Below are 21,508 nucleotides of genomic sequence, written 5' to 3'. Positions count from 1 at the left end.
TGCCCTGTGTTAATCCAAGCCTTCATCATCTCTCCCCAACAAATCCTACTTGACGGTGCCTCCTCTGGCTCTGGCTTATAACATACACAGTCCCTCCTGAGTCATTCTCACCCAGATTCAGCCCCATCCCCACCAGCTACTTTCACACAAAGCCCTTTCACAGCTCCATGCCCGCCTTTGAACCAGCTGCCCCTGCCTTCTCTACTGGGCAAGCCATTGATTCATCATTTAAGACTTAGCAGATGTGGCCTTCTTTGGGGATGTTCCACCTGATTCCCACCTAACCGAGTTAGTTTCTGTGTCCCTATCAGTTCAGTTCAGTTGCTCAGTTGTGTCCGACTCTTTGCATCCCCATGAATTGCAGCACACCAGGCCTCCCTGTCTATCACCAACTCCTGGAGTTCACTCAAACTCATGTCCATCGAGTCGGTGATGCCATCCAGCCATCCCATCCTCTGTCGTCCCCTTCTCCTCCTGCCCCCAATCCCTCCCAGCATCAGAGTCTTTTCCAATGAGTCAACTCTTCACATGAGGTGGCCAAAGTACTGGAGTTTCAGCTTTAGCATCATTCCTTCCAAGAACACCCAGGGCTGATCTCCTTTAGGATGGACTGGTAGCTGTCATCATTACTGCTCTTGTGTAGGGTAATTACCTGCTTGTCTTTATTTCTCCCTAGAGACAGTGATCTCATCAAGGGCATGAGGTTTGTCTTAATCGTGTGTTTCTAACAATCAGTCAAATGCTTGGTCATTCAGAGGATCTTCTATCTTTGGTGAATGAATGAACGAATTGAACTTATGCCCTGGGATGTGGTAATACCGTGTTCTAAATAATTGAGGCACTTCACCTCAAACAGTGAATATCTTCAAGAGTACTGGGCTTCAGTAGATACCGGGACATCTGTTTTTACCCTTGAACCTGTGCAATCTTTGTTCTACGTGCCTTGCCTTCTGTACGCCTCCACGTGCATTAATGATCCCTCTTACTTTCCTGCCACTCCACACACATATGTGTGACCTCACAATTTTGACTGTTATGTATCCTCTCTATTAACAGCCTTCCCTGACTGGTGGCAGAATGTTGACTTTCACCCCCCAGATACTCAGTCTCAACCCGTCCTGTGCTTTGTCCTCAGGCCTGGTGTCAGGACACCCACCATTCAGGACACCGTCAACTAACCATGATGCTGGTTAGAGTTCTACTATTAAAAGCAATGGAACCCTTTACTCCCTAACAATCCCACGATCACCACCCCAGACAGATACTCTCATCAGACGGTGGATCCCTCTGTGGCCTTTTGGGCCGGCCGCTCTGTGTTGCCCGTGCAGCAGGCAGATTGAAGCCCCAGATTGTTGCAGCCTCCCCACAGACAAAGCAACAGGAAACTTAGGTGGCGGGAGCCAAACCAGTTCTCCACCAGCCACGCAGTTGAGCGGAGCCCTGGGGGTGGGTGGTCAGGGGAAAGTCAGCACTGGGGGTGGCTTGGCGGGACTGGCCTGGCAGTGTTCCTTCCTCTACGTGAGGCGGGAGAGGGGAACTGAGTGTACTCCAGGTCGGGGAGAGCTTAGCTGGCCACAGATCCTCCTGTTCCAAGTAAGCGCAACAAAATCATCAGGTGACCAGAGGATGAAGTTTGATAAGGAGGTTCGGAGTTGGGATTCCCTTGAGGCAGAAGACAGTCCACGGGAGAGCCCCTGTGAAAATCACCCACAGAGTGAGACGTAACTTGCTCGTTAATATTAGAAGATATGTACCATGTAGTAGGGCTTCCTGGCTGACTCAGTTGTGAAGAACCCACCTGCCAATGCAGGAGACATGAGAGACGCAGGTTCGATCCCTGGGTTGGGAAGATCCCCTGGAGGAAGGCATGGCAACCCACTCCAGTAATCTTGGCTTAGAAAATCCCCGTGGATAGAGGAGCCTGGTGGGCTACAGTTCATAGGGTTGTGAAGAGTCAGACATGACTGCAGCGACTTAGCCAGCACCATGTAGTCAGTGAAGGAGATCCGCTTTCTTCCTCTACTCCATCACACGCTTGTTTGTTTTGTGGGCTCACTTTTGAAATCGGGGCACCAGGTGCTGCTCTTCTGTGGGCATTATTCTATTTCTCTTTGACATTCTTTAGACACCTGGAAGATTTGGAAGAGCTTTGATGTCCTTTTTTATAATAGAGCCCTGGGAAATCACTTAAGAAAGATTTATGTTAAGTAGAGCGTTAGCATCCATAAGAAGCTCATTTTACCTGTGCTTTCCTAACATTTCCTAAATGTTTAGAAGTTCAGGTTTAATCATACAGTTCATTCAGTGCCACGATTTCCTTAATCCTGTGCTTAGTAGATTGATAACTGCTTGAGCAAAATTAAATCTGCAGTCAGTTGGCCCCACCTCTGAGCTCCACTGCTAAGAGTCCTTTCCTTTCCCCGGAGAGCTTTGTTCACCACCCCGCAGCACTGACCCGGACATAGGACCTCGCCTGGAAGCCACAGAAGTGCTACGTTAAGTCAAAGTGACAGAAATAGGACTTCAAGGTGTTGGGAGCCTGAGCGGGGAGGGGAGCGTTATGAAAGTGAAAACAGAGTCGCCGAGAATGGTCCGTGGCCGTGCTGAAACCGTGGAGGGCACCGTATGGTGTTGCATTAAGACCTGCATGCAGTGTGCTGCTGGTTGGGTGAGAGCCGCGGTCTGTCTTGAAGTGGAGGCGATGGCTCCTGTTTACTGCCGGAAGGCTGGAGGGCTGGCTGCAGTGGGTGCCACAGGGGAGAAAGGGGGACCAATGAGTAAAAATGGCCTTGAGACCACTACTCACTGCCCCGCCTTGGAACTTGGACACGGTAATGTCTTCAGAGGGCGGCCACAGGGCCCTTGAGATGGAGGGCCAGCAGAGGGAAAGGCGGATGTTTGGCTCTTGCTCGTTCAGCCACTCCAGCCCGGCTTCACTTCTCAGCCCCCACCCCAGGCACTCCTGGATATGTAGATCTGTGTCTGTATGCCACCACCAGTGCCTGGATATCTATAGATCTGCGTCGACAGATCCACCAAGTCATGTTTTTAGACACGAGCTAAAGAAGGCTTGGGTGCCAATGTCCGTGCCCTTTCCCCAGCCATATTTAGAACTTGTGTTAACCTAAAGTTGTGGAGACAGACTTGAAGGGAGACCTCCCCAACCTTGCTAACATGTAAGTACGAAAAGGCACAAATTGGATGGATATGGATGATGTCATTTCTACTGTGACATCACCTATAGACTCTGAGTGCCTTTGCTTTGCTTCCCTGGAGTGATCACAACATAAATTACTTGTCTTGTTTGACTTCCTTGTTCACCAAAGTTGAGCAGATTGTGGCCGTTTTCAACGCTTCTACCAGACAAAAAGCTTGGGACCATTTCTCGAAAGCTCAGCGCAAGAACATAGACATTTGGCGAAAGCACTCTGAGGTTGGTGATTTTATTATTACTTTCTAACCACCATCACACAGCTGGATTGGCAGGGAAGAGTGTGGCTGCAGCCATGATGGTTTCTGTTACAGCGGGCAGTCCACCGGCCCGGGTCCTGTCTCACTGTCAGCCCCACATCCAGCTCAGATTGGTCCCCTGGTCCATAAAAGCAGCTGACCTGATGCCTGGAGGACGGAGAGCTTTTCTTTCCTGCAGAGAAAAGCATCTCTCCCATTCATAGTAAAGAGCTCAGAAATAAGCCCTCGGCGTAATCATCGTGCCGAAAAAAGTGTAACGTAAAATAGAAAACTGGTCTTTACTACGGCGCCATGGTTACCATTTGCCCCTTGGCTAGAAATGGCAAGTGTGCCTTTCATCCGCATCTTCTCATCTTAGGCAGTGCTGTAGTCCCCTGTGCCAGCCGATGGGGCCCGTCAGATCCCTCCCCAGAGCAGATGTCCCCAGGTAGTGAATGTCCCAGCTAGCACTGTCCACCTTTCTACATCAGTGCATGTGTGAAGTGTGAGTATCTACCCCAAGGCAAGAGCTCAGACCTCGACCTTCCCTGCCACTTAGAAGAACCAGAATGTGTCTTGAGTCATTGCTCGTCCAGCTGTTATTTTTAACCCTGCAGTGTAGTGTACGCTTTGAACCTGTAATTTGAAAGTAAGTATACTGTCTTTGTTTGCTTCTTCTTTTTTTTTTTAATTTAACGAGAGAATGTCTTTCATTTGGATGCTTCTCCATCTCTAGCATGTTAATATTAAAGCTCTCTAAATGATAACCCCCTCTTTTTATATCCCAAACTTATAGAAGGTAAGGTTTATTTATTTAACGATTTTGGCTCACACTTGGAAAATAAGTGTTTTATGTAGAGTTTGAGGAACCACAAAGTGCTGGGGAATCAATCATCTGGGTAGCATTTTAAGTACCCATTAACTAATGCTAAATTACAGCTGAATACCAATGGCGCTAGCTGTAGCATCCACATGCATACCAAATGAATTCTTTATTATCACTGTTATTATGGTGAATACTGAGTGACTTCACAATAATGGGACACTTAAAACACTAGTGCAATTTATTATGAAGAAGGATATTTTTTATTTTGTTCACAAATTCGGAGAATGTGGCCGGTGACTGATACAATTCTGTTCCTCTGCCCAGGATGATGGATAAGGAGGAGGTGGGGTTTCTCTTCAGTGTTGGGGAGAGGGGATCAGAAAACCAACAGGAGCTCATCTTAGGCTCTTGCAGACGCTGACTCAGGACCCATGTCAGGGTTGATTTTCAGGAGGAAAGAGTCCCGGAAATCAGTGATGAACTATCCAAGATGGGTGTTCTGAAATACTCATCGGAATCCATAAAGCACAATTCAGATGTGGGAATGATCTGCCTATGAATTGTTTACTTTTTTGGCTTCACACAAAACCAGACCTACTAGGAGAAATGTTAAAAGAAGGGCGGGTGGCTTGACGCTAGATAAATCCAGACCTACCAAATCTGGCATTAGTACACGAGTGTCAGCAACTCACTGATGCATCAGGCTTCCTGCCATGTCTGATCCTGCTCCCCTAGCCCTGCCGCCTCCCCCTGTGCAGGGCCATCCTCTTCTTTGCTGAACAGGACACGCAAAGCGTTCCGGCTTTGTCCCAAGGAACCCTGCTTGCTTCACTCCCTCCTGGGAGGCAGAAACGGAAGCAGTCCAGAGAGATGCTCCTGGAAAGGGTCTTTGTGTCTCCCTGCCACTCCCACTGCCTCTCTTGATATACCAGGAAATAGAATTCTAAATTACCTTTGATTTTCTCTCCTCCATGTCGCCTAACTGATTAAATACCAGTTGGCAGCTTAACATTGTGGATGATTTCTCAGTTGCATATAAGCTTGATAATTGGCTTGATTTTCTCCACGTTCCCGTGAACAGCATCTGTTAATTATCGGCAACACCTTTACAGATTTATTAGAGTGTACTAGTGATTTCCTGCTGAACCAGAGGCACCCTGTGGAAACACCCACAGCTTTTTGTTCCCCCTTCAGTTTTTTTTTTTCCTTTCCATCACCCTTCCCCATGAGAACAGCTACTGTATGACAGTTTGTCATTAATTGTAAAGACTAAACAACAGACCCTTTCAGCCTCCTTTATTCTTTCCACCTGAAGTTTCTTTGTTTTGAGTATTTTCAGGCCACCTCCTGGGGAAAGTGGGCTCCTTGTCAGTGGAAAGATTAGCTGTCCACAGTCTAAAAACCTCCCCACTAATCACATGTGACATCCACCTGCGAGCTCCGATGGTGTTATTTAACACGGAATTGGAACCTCTGTCTGCTGGGTGGCACGGTCAAATAAGGGAACGCTGCCTTCATCCTTGTGCCGCTCAGGACTGCCCTGTGACGGGTGGTCCTGTCCCAGGGATGTCCCTTCTACCTCTCCTTCTCTCTGTCTTAGGTGACTTCCCTGTTTCTGCAGTAGTGGTTCCTGGGGTTCAGAGCTGACCGTGCGAGTGTGATTGGCAAAACATAATTCCCCATCCATCGTGCTTCAGTTACAATCTGTGCACTGTGGAGAGAGGAGAATTGAGAGAACCTATGACAGAATAATGCAGACACATCCGTCCATTGAAAGGGCACTTTGTGTTTAAAGTCATGCCATTAATACATTAGTGTTGTGATTTAGTTTTATTGTGAGTCATACATTTATTTATTATAAAGTGAAATTATATTAACCGTTTGACTTTTATTTAGAGACTTTGGTTTAAATGGGGAGAAAAACAATAATGCAACCCTGCCCTTGTTTTTTTCCCCCTTTGAGGCCAGAACATTTAAGAGAACAGAATAGATAAGAATTTATAAATATATATTATCCAGCTTGATGCAAAATAGTAATATACTAATTTAATGTAAACCATTACAGTATCCTGATTTTTAGGCACAGTAGTAAACAATTTATTATGTAATTCTTTATATTTGAAAATGAATTTTAACATAACACTTTTCCATTCAAACAGCCTTGTATTACTACTGTCTCGTTTATATGTGAGTAGACTGAGACTCAAAGAAATTAAATGCCTTGATTACAGTCACTTCTCTGGGAAACAGAGAAAAATACAGTCCTTAGATCTTAAAGGGATGCTAAAGCAACAATTGCATCACAAACAATAAACCCCTGTGATAATGTGAAACACCAGAAAAGAAGGCATCTGCTTTTATTTTGTCCTGGAACACATTTGGATATCTGAAGTGTGTGTGTGTGTGTGTGTGTGTGTATGTGTGTGTGTGTGTGTGAGAGAGAGAGAGAGATCACATGTGGGCACATACATTCAGGGACACTATTATGCATGGACTTAATTTTCAACTTAATGAACCAAATCTCACATGATGCTAAGAATGTCACATTAACTTGTTTATTAACTTGTTTATCCTCAAAACTCTTATTGTCACACTATCTCAGTGAGTGAATTGACCCTAAGAAAGATGAAATATACCTAAAATGACCCCAGTAGTTTAGTGGTAGATGAGGCCTTTTAAAAAATTCTCCTGTGTGCATTCCTAATCACTAGCTGAGTCCCTCCAGTGTGCCATTGCTGGTAATAGACATTTCTGTGGGAGCCTCAAAACAGCCCTGCCAGGGTGGATGTTATTGTCCCCATTTTTACCAAAGAGGAAATTAAGACTCAAGAGATTGAATATCTTGCTGACGAGCCCTTGACTCACCTTTGGTGAGCAGGGATTTCTCACGAATCAGATACCGAATCCCTTGGTCTGTCCGCACCCCAGACCCCGCAGAACTCCCCTCTGGGTTAGGTGGGGCAGTGTTTGGGAGGTGAAGACATGTCTGTATCAGTCTTAAGACCCCAAGAGACCGCTGAGAAAGCAGTGTCATGTGTCTGCAACTCTGACGCCCGTGGGTCCTCTGCTTCCAGGAACTTCGGAATGCTCAGAGTGAGCAGCTTATGGGCATCCGTCGTGAAGAAGAGATGGAAATGTCAGACGATGAGAACTGTGACAGCCCCACTAAAAAAATGAGAGTCGATGAATCAGGTAACGCTGATCACCACCACACCCTTGTGAGCTACCATAATGATCTTCCTAATCTTAGCTGGGGCGTACATATCGGCAGGTGGTCACATCACTCACTTTTATTTGAGTTATGCTAAACTTTTCTTCTTTGAGTGACTCTGCCTTTTATTAATAGAACTTGAAATTCCTTCTTGGAAACATAATGATTTAAATTGTCCCAGTCGTTCCTTATCTGCATGAGTCTGAGCCTGTTAAGACTTTATTTTTCGGGGACATTTGTCTGTCCCATAAAAATCCTCTTCCAGAGTGTGGCAGCCACTGCCGATGCTGAAATACAGATAAAATTTGGTTTCAGTCAGTGTACTTCTTTCATGGAAAATGTTTAATCCCTAAAGAAGATTTCTAGCCTCCAAAGCAACATGCTTGGAGAATTAGATTTTTTTCCAATAAATTTTAGTTCCTAACCTATGATCAAAGGGATGGCCCTATTCGGTACCAAGAAAGGGGCATCAGTCCTTGAGTTGTAAAAAGGAGAGAGGCTTAGAGAGAATCTTGCTTTATATGCTCTGACTAATCTGAGATGCCGACTTAAAACTCTTTTTCCCAATGTGTGTAATTCCCTTGGTGTTGTATTAATAAAAGCATGCAGGGGAAATGCTCACTCAGAGGTAGGAGACACCCAGGGAGACTGCTTGTCTGAGGGGAGGAGTGTTGCCTGAAGGGTCTGGGAATAACCACCATTCCCACCAAAAAGGGAATAAAACAGTCCCCTCTCCCAGGCCTTTTAACAGAAGGACTCAGGTGACCAGGAACAACAGATTTTTATGAATTTGTTAGTAGAGGCCAAAATCAGGATTACAAAATGATCAGGTCATCAGGATTTCAAAGTTGTCAGTTAGGCTGCTTCCGTGCCTTGGCCTTTGTCCATGGTGCTGCTGTGAATGCAGGATACGTGTATCTTTTTGAATTAGAGTTTGTCCAGGTGTATGCCTAGCAGTGGGATTGCTGGATCATATGGTCGTTCTATTTTTAGTTTCCTGAGGGACTTCCAGGCTGTTCTCTACAGCGGTTGTTCCAACTTATATTCCCACCAACAGTGTTGGAGTGTTCCCTTTTCTCCATATCCTCTCCAGTGTTTATTATTTGTAAACTTTTTTAATGATGGCTATTCTGATCGGTGTTTTGATTTGCATTTCTCTAATAGTTAGTGATACTGAGCATCTTTTCATGTGCCTGCTTGCCATGTGTATGTCTTCTTTGGAAAAATGTCTATTAAGGTCTTCTATTTTTAAATAGGGTTGGTTGTTTTCTGTTGTTGTTTATTTGTATGAGCTATTTGTATATTTTGGAGATTAAGCCTTTGCCAGTCACATCTTATTTTCTTCCAGTCCGTAGATTGTCTTTTCTTTTTTTTTTTTTTTTTATGGTTTCCTTTACTGTGCAAAACCTTATAAGTTTGATTAGGTCCCATGTGTTAATTTTTTAATTTCTGTTGCCTTGGGAGACTGACCTAAGAAAATATTGGTATGATTTATGTCAGAGAATGATTTTCCTCTTTTCTTTTCTAGAAGTTCTGTGTTGTCATGTCTTATGCTTAAGTCTTTAAACCATTTTGAGTTTATTTTTGTGCATGACATGGGTGTGTGTTCTAACGTCGTTGATTTACACGCAGTTGTACAGCTTTCTCAGCACCATCTGATGAAGATATTTTTTTCCCCATTGTATAGTCTTAGTTCCTTTGAAAGAGATTAATTGACCGTAGGTGTGGATTTATTTCTGGACTCTGTTTTATTCCATTGATCAATATGTCTGTTGTTGTACAGATAACCGCACTGTTTTGATTACTGCAGCTTTGTGGTATTGTCTGAAGTCTGGGAGAGTTATGCCTCCTGGAGACAACCTAAATGTCCATCGACACACGAATGGGTAAAGAGAATGTGGTGCATATACACAAGGGAATACTACTCAGCCATAAAAAAGAGTGAAATAATGCCATTTGCAGCAACATGGATGCAGCTAGAGACTATCATACTGAGCGAAGTAAGTCAGAGAAAGATAAAGACCACACAATCTCATTTATGTATGGGATCTAAGATACGGCACAAATGGACCTATCTGCAAAACAGAAATAGCGTCACAGACACAGAGAATAGACTTGTTGTTGCCAAAGGGGAGCGGGGGTGAAGGAGTGGGATGGACTAGGAATTCGGGATTGGTAGATGTAAGCTATTACATTTAGACCGGATAAACAGCAAGGTCCTGCTGTAGAGCACAGGCAACTACAATATATCCAGTCAATGTATGTGTATAACTGAATCACAGCAGAGAGTGGCACGGCAGTGTAAATCAACTGTACTTCTATTTTTTTAACTAATTAATTAAAAAAAATTTTTATAAGCTCTAAGAACGCTCTGTTTCTGCAGTGCTTTAGGAGAGAATAAGATGATCACAAGAAAAAGCTCCTGCACAGAAGCATACAGAGGGGAGTTTCGTTGCCTTAGGGCAGTGGTTCCTGAAAACATTGTTCCCCAGCCCAGCAATATTAGCATCCCCTAGGAACTTATTCAAAATGTAAACTTCTTGGGTCCTACTCAGGACTTACTGAATCATCAACTCCAGGGGATGGGGGAGGAGGGTTGTGAGATCCAAAAATCTGTGATTTTAAAAAGCCCTGTGGGGAATCCTCATGCAGCCTCAAATTTGAGAGCCAGGCCTTAGAAAATTTCCCTTTCATCCTCAAATTCCATTCATTGAAATCTTTCAAAGCCTAGCGTAAAAGCAGGCACCACAGCGCTGTGTTTTGAAGCCATATATCTTTTGTCCAGAAAATGAACCAAACCCTTATGTGTCAATGTAATGTCTCTTATTAAACTGATGTCACGTTTCTCAGGACTGCTCGATTATTGGGGTTGGATTTGCTTATGTGAGGAAAGCACCTTCCGCAGAGCATTTCTATTCTGCACACTTTCATATATCAGAAGAAGACAGTGAGTTTGGGTGTGATTTTTCTTAAATTCAACGAGCTCTTCCAATAAATAAGTAATTTTTTTCTCAAAAAGAGGCTTTCATCATTTTTGAAGTTTCTAGATGTGGGGCAAGTTTGCACAAAACCTGGATCCTTAACATCCTTATAAGGTAGGTGGGGAAGAAAAGACTAGGCTCAATCAGGAATTCTGATTGAAACTGTAAGTTTTTTTTTCTTATTTGGTGGGTGGTGACATTTCTTTTTAAACAACCTACCAATTTCTCAAGTAAGAAATATGTATAATTTCATACCCTGCTCAGGAGCAGACAAGAATAATAATAAGCCACAGAGAAAATCTTACAGACTGTGGTAGCAAGCATGTACCTATAGAATGACCTGCAATCTCTGCTCGAGAAGAATCCGCAAGATACCAAGGACCTCTCTTCTCAGTCAGGACCACAAAGATGCTCCCAGGAGGTTTGACTGAAGAGCCCTTCCCAGACCGCTATGACATTTTTTTCCCCCAGGCATCTCATAAGAGCCTGAAATAAGACCTGAGCTTGCAAAAACGTTCTCCAGGCTTGTTCCTTGGGTCAGCAGAATTAATGAACTCAACCAGTACATGATCCGCACCAGGTGCCAAGAGCAGAGATGAAAGAACAGAGAGCAAATGCCAGGCCCTGAGGAGTTCGGAGTCTTTCCTGTGCTTTTCCAAGCGAGATGGACCAGAGAACGTGGCATATGGTTTATGAGGCAAGTGCAGGACTGATGAGATGGAAGGGAAAGCCACCCTTGTTCCACCGGGCCCTCAAGACCCTGCCAAAAGGCAGGTGGTGGTGCCTATTCAGGGGACACAGCCTGAGAGCAGGAATCCCTTTGATCTTTGGCCAAGCCTCAGACAAAAGATCCCTGTGAACTGCTGAAAGTGGTTCAGGTTCGGCTGCCTGCACTGCAGCCTGAGGGAAACGGGTCTTTCAGAAGCATCTCTTTAGGTAACGGGCCACTCTTTTTTTTTTTTTAGCTACAAATTTGCATGTCTAGTCACCTCTTAGCAGGCCTCTGAAGACAGCACTTTACTGCACTGACACAGAAGCTGCCAGACTCACAATAGAAGTAAGCTTTTGCATCTTTTCCAGTGATTCCAAACCTTTTTGACACCAGAGGCTGGATTCATGGAAGAGATTTTTTCCATGGACTAAGGGATAAGGGTATCGTTTCAGGATGATTCAAGCACATTGCATTTATTGTGCACTTTATGTCTATTATTATTACATCAGCTCCACCTCAGGTCATCAGGCATCAGATCCCAGAGGTTGGGGTTCCCTGCTCTAAGGAATCCCCTGGCCCTTCCTCTTCTTCTGAAATCTTGAGATTTTCCCTCAGACCTTTCTGGCAGCAGCTGACCCAGAAATTCTTAGAAATGCCAGGTGGGGCTCTCCTCCTGGGAGCCTCCTACCAGTCCTGCCTTCCCAGAACAAAAAACCAACCTCCACAGGTTTTATTTCTGATGGGGAGATGGAGAGAATGGACTTTGGTTTTCGGAAAAGGAAAGATTTCTATGATACCTTGAGTTTAATTTTTTCTTTTAATCAAAGTTTTTCAGGCCATCTCTGCTCTTCTGATTAAGAATGCTTCCTTGTACTTTGGCTGTTTACCACTCCTGGTAATTTACAGTGTGTCTTTGGCCAGAGTTCACCCAGACCAGCTGTCCCTTCCACTCTGGGCAGGCTGGTCACTGAGGCTCAGCAGGTGACTCTGAAAGAGGGAAAAGGGATTTGCTGGAGCCAAACTGAAATGCTGATGAAAATGAAAATGAGTTTTGTTATTACATTTGAAAATCAAGACAGACGTATCAAGGCATTCGTTCGGGAAGATTGGCATCCCTCTCCAAAACCCCTGAAGATAATTGCTGATAAAAATTCGGATGTATTGTTGCACAGTCTGCCTCCTGCTGCAATCAAGCCAAACTTTTAAAACCTAGTGTATTCCTACTTCCCTCTCTCTCTCCCGCCCACTCCCTCTCCCTCCCTCCCCGCAGCTTGCTTCTCCCTCAGCTTTCTCCTTCCTCCCTCCAGATTGGCAGTGGAGGGGGCGCAGGAGTGTGCTGGAAGGAAGGGAAGGAGAGAGGAAGTCTGTCCTAAATCCTAAGGCCTCCTTTGGCAGAACCTGATGAGCATCAGTGTTGAGAGAGTTCATGCATCTTGTGAAGCCCTTCTGACTAGCACATGACAAGTAACTCAGTGGCTGTTAACTCTGCCTCTTAATCATCCTTCAACACCTGGTCTTGGGCTTTTCACCAAGTAAGTGCTCAATAAAAGCTGGTTGACTTCAGTCGCATCATCTTCTTCTTCCTGTCTGTTTTGGATGGTGCCGTCCCGTAAGTCAGAGGATGGTAGCCTTAAGAACACTTGCTCCGGTTAAATGGCAATGTCAGGCATGAAGTGGCGTGTTCAAACAGGGATGGTTGATTTCTCCACAATGTTCAGAACTTGTGCATGCCCAGAATTCCCGTGCCACATGCTGAAGAGGCTATGACCCAGAGAGTTGAAACTCTAGTATTAACCTAATGATCAGCAAGCATTTGTCAGTCACCTTCTTGTGTTCAAGGCTCTATGGACCCAGGGGTACGGGGAGAGTTTAGACACAGTCTGCCTTGCCCTCCAGGCTATAAGATACTTTTTGAAGAGAAATATGAACATTTTTTAAGTTAATAGAAATGCAGTGCCTGAAGCCAAATATGTTTCAAGCCATTAATTTAAATTCAGTATAAAACAAAATGAGCATCGCTTCCAGTGTGTGTACCTCACGCAGTATTTGGTGAGTATACATTATACGTTGAGCACAGATTTGAGAAAAGTAAAACTAAAACAGCCCTTGCTTAACACACAACCCTTAAACCATTCCATAATGTACAGACACTCTTGGGTTTTAACTACACCTCATTTAAACTCGGAGTTCTTTGTAGGGACAAATACTCTTAATTATGAAGAGTGTTGTCCAGGTTGTCGATTTTCCACGGAGACCCAACCACAGCATAGGTACAGACTTCTTTTTAATTCCAGTAAGAAGTCAAACAAGGATTTTTGACAACTGAGTCAGATTAGGGACTCATAAATGGGTCAGCAGTATTCAGTATGTCTGAAGTTTCATTTACAGCCGGAAGTCAGGTTAAAAGATTAATAATCATAAAGCTCTCTCTGGCTGTCCCTGATCTCTTTGAACACCAGGACTGCCTTCATTTTTCTGATTCAGTTTATTTCCTGGAAGGAAATGCTTTTGAGAGCCATGAAGGAGACCCAACAGAGATATTCCAATTAGACACCAGCGCCAGAGGCTCACCTAAGGTGTTTGTAGATTTCCCGTTTTCACATGTGATGGTAACCCAAAAGGGAAATAAGAATGGTGATGTGTGTCCATGAGTCGCCACCGAGTTAAACATGAGCATTTTATTATCACAGTTGAGTGTCTTCTGGGACCTCCAGGGCCAGACAAGAAGATGTGATCAGCCACAACTTACATGGCTTCAAGATGAGGAAATCAGTCTTCAGAAGTGCGCTGAGCAGCCAGCTTCGCTCCTAATCTCTTGACATGGAGCTTCATTTGCAAGCAGTCCAGGCTTCTGCTCTGTTTCTTCCTTTGTATTTTAATCTTGCTAATCTTGCCAAAGGAAATCAAATCGATGTTTATTTGGGGCAGATTTTTCAGTTCCCTGGTGATTTCGTGTGCAGCTGCAGTTCTCATCTCATGATGGATGTATTTCTGAGAAGTGTATAAATCATTCTTTACCCTTTATATGTAAGAGGTGTGCGTCGTGCGTGCTAAGTCGCTGCTGTCGTGTCCAATTCTGTGCGACCCTGTGGACTGTAGCCCGCCAGGCTCCTCTGTCCATGGGATTCTGCAGGCAAGAATACTGGAGTGGGTTGCCATGCCCTCCTCCAGAGGATCTTCCTCACCCAGCGGTCAAACACACATCTCTTAGGTCTCCTGCATTGGCAGGCGAGTTCTTTACCACTAGCGCCACCTGGAAAGTCCCAACCCTGTGGTGGAGGGTTGCTTGTCCCAGCAGCACACCTGTCCCACCAAAGCGTGCTTATCTGTTGTGTAAATTCACATTTGGAGCTTAAATTCTCTTTAAGCCAAATCCCTTTATAATCTTGTTTTTCTGTAGCACGCAACAATGCCGTATTCCCAACATTGCTCTCACATATGCACAAATTTTCCATAATCGTGTGTTTCGTGTCGAATCAGTTCATGTTGCTGAAATTGTGCTATGTCTCAGAGACCGTGGATTTTCCCCTAATGCCTCAGCCGCTTAGCTGTGTGGCCCCTGCAGAGAACCAGGCGATCCCTGGCGGAGAGTCTCTGCCTATCCACGCCTGGCCCGCCTAGCTTGGAGCCCAGGGGGTTCTCTGCTTGGTTTCCTGGGTGGCAGTCCAGCATGTGCTTCCAGCCCCGCTGCATCTGCTCTCTGAAGCCCTGGCTTCCTGCCTGGTGACAGGAGCCCCCAGACTGTGGTGAAGGGCACCTGGGCGGATGGGCAGATGGCAGCTAGTGGAGAAAAGTGGGGAACTTATCAAGCAATGTTTAGAAAGAGAGAGGCGCAGAGACCTTGACCCAGAGGGAGTGTAGACAAGTGACCGGTGGGCAGCTTGAGGTCACAGCACAGCTGCCCCTGACCCGCCTGTGGCACTCGGATGCCTTTCAGCTGCCAGGAGCACTGCGGTCTACATTACAGTTTATTGTGTTTTCTGGGCATTTCATTCTGATAAGGTTTGACTGCGGGATCATTACGTTGGGGAGTAGATTTAATCCTGTTTTCTTAGCAGGCTCTAAGGACACTGAGGGAATATTTATGTAATAAGATGCAAAGTTGCTATGGAAAATACTGTAGCAACCTAGCATCTTCCCAGAGCCAGGCAGCCACTTGTAACAGCAATCTAAATTTACATTTATTTTACTGTCATTTTATCGACACTCTTAGTATCTCATTCTGACAGGATGTTAAAATATGTTTTCAGCTTGCATTTGAGCAAAATTAACACAGTGTTGTTGGAATTTAACTGGGGTTTGCACAACTTCTGGAAAAAACAGCAGAGTATTTTCGAGTGAGTTTAGATGACAATCTGGGTAAGTTTGCGACTCTTTTCTTTTTCCTTTCTAAATGTAAAAAAAGAATTCTTTAGCAGCATTTATTCCTAATTTTTCCTCTTAGTTTGTAACTAAAAGTCAGAATTTCTGATTACAAAATGAGAATTATTCTTTTCAAACTTGATGTAATTTTTTAAGTGCCCACCTAATCTTTCTAGTTGGTGCTTATAGAAAACGCTTTTAGTAGATCAATCCATTGCCCTCCGGCAGGCTGTAGCACTTCAAAAATGAAATTTTTTTTTATATAAAAAATACTTGTTAATTTTGGAGAATCTAATTATTGCCAATAATAAAAGATAAAACTGTGTTAGTTATAACAAGACAAAAGACTTTAGTTTTTAATTCTGTTTCTTCTGCACAGCCTAACTGTATAAGCATCTTTGTATATATTTTTAAAGCTCAGAAACAATTCTATATGATTTTGTTTTCAGTCAGACCAATTTGTATGGCAAGTGAGGTTTTTTTAAAGCTTTTTTTTAATATGTTAATGAAACAGCAAATGCATGTGTATCCTTTCTGGGTCATAGACTCCTTCCTGTGAACCTTTATGATTTGAAGCTGTAGTCTCTGAGGTGGTCAGAGTAGATACCTAAGGTTATTAAAGCCTGGAAATTGGGCCAGCCTTCCCCATAGCATCTTTCAGGTCCCTTAAACGTGAGCATAGCGGAAAACCATACAGATATGTAGCTGGTTGGTAGTGGAAAGATAGTGTCTATTGATTTTCTTCTCTACCTTTCCATCTGAAATCTTCAAGTATGACTATAACACTGTTAAAGTAGGACATTGGCCAAAATAATCGATACCGGACCTTATTAAAACATATTCTACTACCAGCTTCTTAGCCCTAATGTACTGTTTGTGAACACAGTCTTCCTAATTCTGTGCTTTTATACTGCATTGTTCAAGACAGTTAGCGATATGTAGTGACTGTACCTTGACTTCTAACAGTGTTGCCCATAAGCTTCATTAATCGCAGACCTAAAGATGCTAATGTCTGCTGCAGGAAGACAGACCATGAGGACAGACGTCCAGTAGAATCTCAGTGAGCCATACACATTTAAGTGCCATACAACTAATGGAAAAAGTAATTTAAAGGAGTAGCACTAATTATTTCTGCCCTTTCTTAGAAAGTCCACCTGCTATTTATGATACTTGGAAGCCCTGGACAGGGAAAGTGAAAGTGAGAGTCACTCAGTGGTGTCCTACTCTTTGCGACCCCATGGACTATACAGTCCATGGAATTCTCCAGGCCAGAATACTGGAGTGGGTAGCCTTTCCCTTCTCCAGGGGATCTTCCCAACCCAGGGATCAAACCCAGGTCTCCCGCACTGCATGTGAGATCCTTTACCAGCTGAGTCACAAGGGAAGCCCAAGAATACTGGAGTGGGTAACCTATCCCCTCTCTAGTGGATCTTCCCAACCCAGGAATCGAACCAGGATCTCCTGCATTGCAGACAGATTCTTTACCAACTGAACTATCAGGAAAACCCAAATGGAATTATCACATTTAATTTTCTGTATTTTACAGCTTCCTAGACCATATTGTCTTGCAGTTTCCTGTTCTAAGTATGATCATATTTGCATAGCTATTAAACTAAAGATCTAAGAAATCATGCAAGTTCTAATCTAGGCAGCCATGTGAAGCTCTTTGTTTTTAATATTTGCTTATTTATGGCTGCGCTGGTCTTCGTTACCGCGCACGGGCTTTCTCTCACCGTGGTGTGTGGTCTTCTCTTGTTGTGGAGCATGGGCGTCAGTACTTGAAGCCCAGGCTCTGTAGTTGTGGTGCACTGGCTTAGTTGCTTGGGTCTGGGATCTTCCCAGGGCAGGGATCGTATCGGGGTCTCTTTGTACTACAAGGTGGTTTCTTACCCGCTGGACCACCAGAGAAGCTCCTCGTCACAAGGAGATTGGCAATGAGGAGTCTCTTCATCAGATGTGGACGAAACGCTTAGAAATCAGTTTGTATACCCTCCTCTTTGCACAGATAGGAGTGCGCAGCTCTCCATTGAGAAGTCATGTTATTTGCCCAAGATAGTAAGTAGAAGGTCCAGAACTCAGTACTAGTTCCCTTCTTTCCAGGTTGATGATCTTGCTATGGCACCGCTCTGTGCGTGTTAGAGGGGAAAAGGCTCCAGAATATCCCTCAGATGCCTTGAGTGGCATCAACAGAGTCAGTGAAATCTGCCAAGGACATTGAGTGCCTGCCTCGTGCCTGGCGCCATGAGGCCATTGGGAGGCAGAGATAGACTGGGTATGTTCGTTACCTGAAAATGTTCATCCTGACCGAGCTCATTGCGGCTGTCTCTTAGTCTTCCCGTTACTCTCGGGATTTTCTGCTGACTAGAAAGAAGTTACAGGCAGAGCATGTGGCAAACTGTTCTCTAGCCCATGCCAGCAGAAACGCCAGCTTCTAAAAATATTCAGGAAACTGGCACAATCCCTTTTCAAGTCGAGTGATATTTTTTTCCTCAAAAACAACCTGTTCTGTGGCTTTGAACAAGAAGAAGACCTGCTTTGAAGAAGTGAAGTATTTACATGGGGGAGGAATCGTGCCGTGTCATGTACACCTTTGATAAACCAAATAGATACACTGTCTTCCAATGGAAGCCCAAGTGTTCCATTCCCTGACTCTCCAAAAAGGCAAAGAGGAAAATAAAACTACCCCGAATGCAAGCGCAGATGTGATGATTGATCGAGAATGATCCGAGCTACAGTATTAGTTCTTTGATTTCCCAACTCATGTTTTCTCTGCATGCCCAGGGACTGGGAGAGCCTACCTGAAAATCATTCATTGACTTTCCATCTAATTTCAAGACCTGTTGAAGCATTCTCCCTCCTTCCTTGCTCCTGAGGCTTCTTCTTTTTGGCATGTACCCCTCAATCTGGAAAATATATGTCTGAAGGAGAGCATCTATAGTAGTAATCTTATTGAGATACACAGACTCGGGCATGTTTTGATTGGAACGAGATCTTAGAAGTATTATGTCCTCTCCTTTCTTACCCTATGTTGAAAATTATAATGACAAAAATGTAGTTTTTTACTCCCAACAATAAGTAGCTGGAATGCTGAATAAATTCTGCAAGTTTGTATTAGTGATTTTTTGTAATTACAAGTTTTTAGGCAAAACTTAAGTGGTAACTCGAGTTTGGCAAATCTCTTGGAAGCAGGATAAGATATTTAATTCTATTTTTTAATTGAAGGATAATTGCTTCACAGAACTTTGTTATTCTTTTCTTTAGTGATTTACCAGTTGTTTCAGAAATGTCTCCACTTGCCATTCCAGACTTTTCTTCTAGTTAGATAATCTGAACGTTGTAAAGCTAGCCATTTCTCTATCCTCAGCCCTTTGTTTCCATGAAATTGTCTTAAGCAATGCCATAATACAAAGCAACGATAAAACAAAAACAAATATTCAGTGAACTCTTGCTTGCAACGCGTATGGGACCATGATATCATGTCTTGCGGTGCCGTATTAAGGAGGAAAAATAGCAAAGTCTTGTAAGACTGTTTGAGACTTAGTCTTTGAACTGAGCGTGTTTTCCTACTCTGAAAAATCCCAGTAGCTACCAGAGATCTCCTTTCCTTGGAATAACACTGGATCGTGGGTCCATACTGCACCTGCTCTCCACACCCTCAGAAATCACAGCCAAAACTAACAGATAAACTCGCACAGGCAGAGCCGTGAACGCTGCGAGGATCTGAAAAGAAGGGCAAATCTATTCAGCTGAATTCTGTCGTCCTGGAGAAAGTTTGCTTGGTTTTTGTTTGTTTGGTTTTTTTGTTTGTTTAAGTAGATAATGGTGAGATAGAAGACTTTCTACCATCTACTCCTTCAGGACTAGGTCAGAATCTTTTAACCTCTCTGAATGGCCACCACCTTGCAGGGTACACAGTCAATGGACAAGAATTTGTTAACCAAATGGATTGGAAATAAAAACTAGGAAGAACCAATTCAACTAATTTTTTAATCTGTTGAAGGATATTTTTTCAGCTTAGACACCCCCCCCCCAAAAAAAAAATCTATTATCTGTTTGATCCTCACAGTACTGACCATGTTTTTCAGATGAGAACCCTGAGGTCTAATGGAGGTTGACTAATTGCCCCCAAGTCTCATAACTGGCATATAGCTGTCAAGCCCCTTCTCTCTTTCTAACACTGCTCTGCCTCGCTCTTGCATATTGTATAATCTGTGTCTGCACGACTCTCTGAGGTTGACAAGGGCGGACACTGGGACGCAGAACAGCCCAGCCAGCGTCCTCTTGGAACTGCTGCCCCTCAGATGCACGCGGTGGTCCCTGAATCGCCACGTGTGTTCTGTCCCGCCTCACTTCTCTGTGGGAGCCTCTTCCAGAATTATGCAGAGACATCTGCATGTTCCTGTTTAGAGCAGGAAGAAGGGTGTGTTCTTTCAGGTCATTAAAAGATGGGAGACTTGGCAAGGTGACAGATGGAGCTAAAAGGGAAAACAACAAAGAAATATGTCAGGTAATGTTTGAAACCATTTTTCTTCTGGAACTAGGTTGAGATGATTGCAGATGGGAAAATAGAGCTTTTTTTTTTTTCCTTTGGTAGTAACAGAAAGTTGTTAGGTCCTTGAGCTTTTGAAATAGAAATCAAAACTTAGATTGGACATTTTGCCCATTCTGTATAACATTTAGGCTCCAAAGGAATAGTGTAATTGACACCAGGCCATCAACACCATGTTAACAAAGCACTTGATATAAAACCATCCGTGGCACCTTCTCTCCCGAGTTCAATAAAAAGCTAGTAAGCAGAGAACTGCTTTCTCGGGGGAATTCTTTTCACCTTTCAGAAACAAAATATTTCATGCTAATTCCTGCTTAATTGGAGGGAAGTCATTTATTTAAAATCATTGAATATGAGCTTGAAGTCTGTTCTGTCCCTGACCTTTCTAATTCAATCAAGGTCACCTTCTCAACTTGCCCAAACAGCACTATTTCTCAATTAGAAAAAGGGGCAGTGCTGTTTTAAAGCATTTAGTGTCTGATTAATTGTGCTGAACTGGGGCTTCAGCACTTGCAGAGGGATCCTAAGGCATCACCAGTAAGAATAAAACATTGCTACCTGAAAAATTATCCCCATCAGAAACATCATTTTAATAAGCAAAGCAAGAACTTCTATTTGTGGGGATGTGAGAAGCATGATCATACTCAATATATAGTGGGTTTTAATATCTGAACAACTCTCTCTCAGGGAAAAATATGCTATAATTTAGCCATCCAGACAGTTTATGAAACACACGCACTTTTCCCTGCCCAAGGACTCCAAGAAGATGAATGCTGAGGTTGTTAAAGCAGAGTTTGGTCACACTCAAGCTCTAGGGGTGAAAAGAAGTAATGAAAAGAGGTGTCCAGCTGAAGCCGTCTGGCTGGAGGAGAGAACATGAGTTTTGGAAATAAGTTTTTTGTTTGTTTGGCCACACCTTGTGGAATGTGGGATCATCATTCCCCGATCAAGGATCGAACCTGCTGCAGTGGAAGCACGGAGTCCTACCCACTGGACCGCCAGGGAAGTCCCTGAAAATAAGTGTTTGAGAGGCTGCTGGTTACATTTCCTTCCCATTTTCTGGGCCTGATTGAGGGATGCCAACCTCACACTGATGCTCTTTTGAAGACCACCTCACCTGGGTGGTCAAACCATTAGAAAAGCTCTGAGAAAGTGGCCCACATGAGTGAGAATTGGTGTTGCTGGAAGAGAGATGTTAGATTCACCGCAGAGTTCAGATAACTTTGAACCAGACAAGGTAAGAGGCTCCCAGAGGAAGTTTCGAGTTGTTTCCAGTGTGGCTCAGCCAGTGATGTCCCTTCTCCAAGACTCGGCGTTCTCGGCGGTACTATAAGGTTCACCCTAAGAGGGTTTCCTCAACTTGGTAAGAAATAACCAATTAAGGGTTTCCAGGGCATTTTGCAAGTGGTACCGTGAC

At 43.9% G+C, this 21,508-nt stretch overlaps 1 protein-coding gene across 1 annotated transcript in view; it reads left to right on the top strand.

The window, feature by feature from the left end:
* ENOX1 (ecto-NOX disulfide-thiol exchanger 1) overlaps positions 1–21,508 on the top strand; it is a 296,602-nt gene that overhangs the window by 155,834 nt on the left and 119,260 nt on the right. The window contains exons 8-9 of the mRNA XM_052649997.1: positions 3,327–3,433; positions 7,351–7,468. Of these exons, the coding sequence (XP_052505957.1) occupies positions 3,327–3,433; positions 7,351–7,468 (225 nt within the window). The remainder of the gene's footprint in view (positions 1–3,326; positions 3,434–7,350; positions 7,469–21,508) is intronic.

This window comes from Budorcas taxicolor, chromosome 12, assembly GCF_023091745.1.
Source record: "Budorcas taxicolor isolate Tak-1 chromosome 12, Takin1.1, whole genome shotgun sequence".
Lineage (NCBI taxonomy): Eukaryota > Metazoa > Chordata > Mammalia > Artiodactyla > Bovidae > Budorcas > Budorcas taxicolor.
This window is presented reverse-complemented; position numbering and strand designations above follow the sequence as displayed.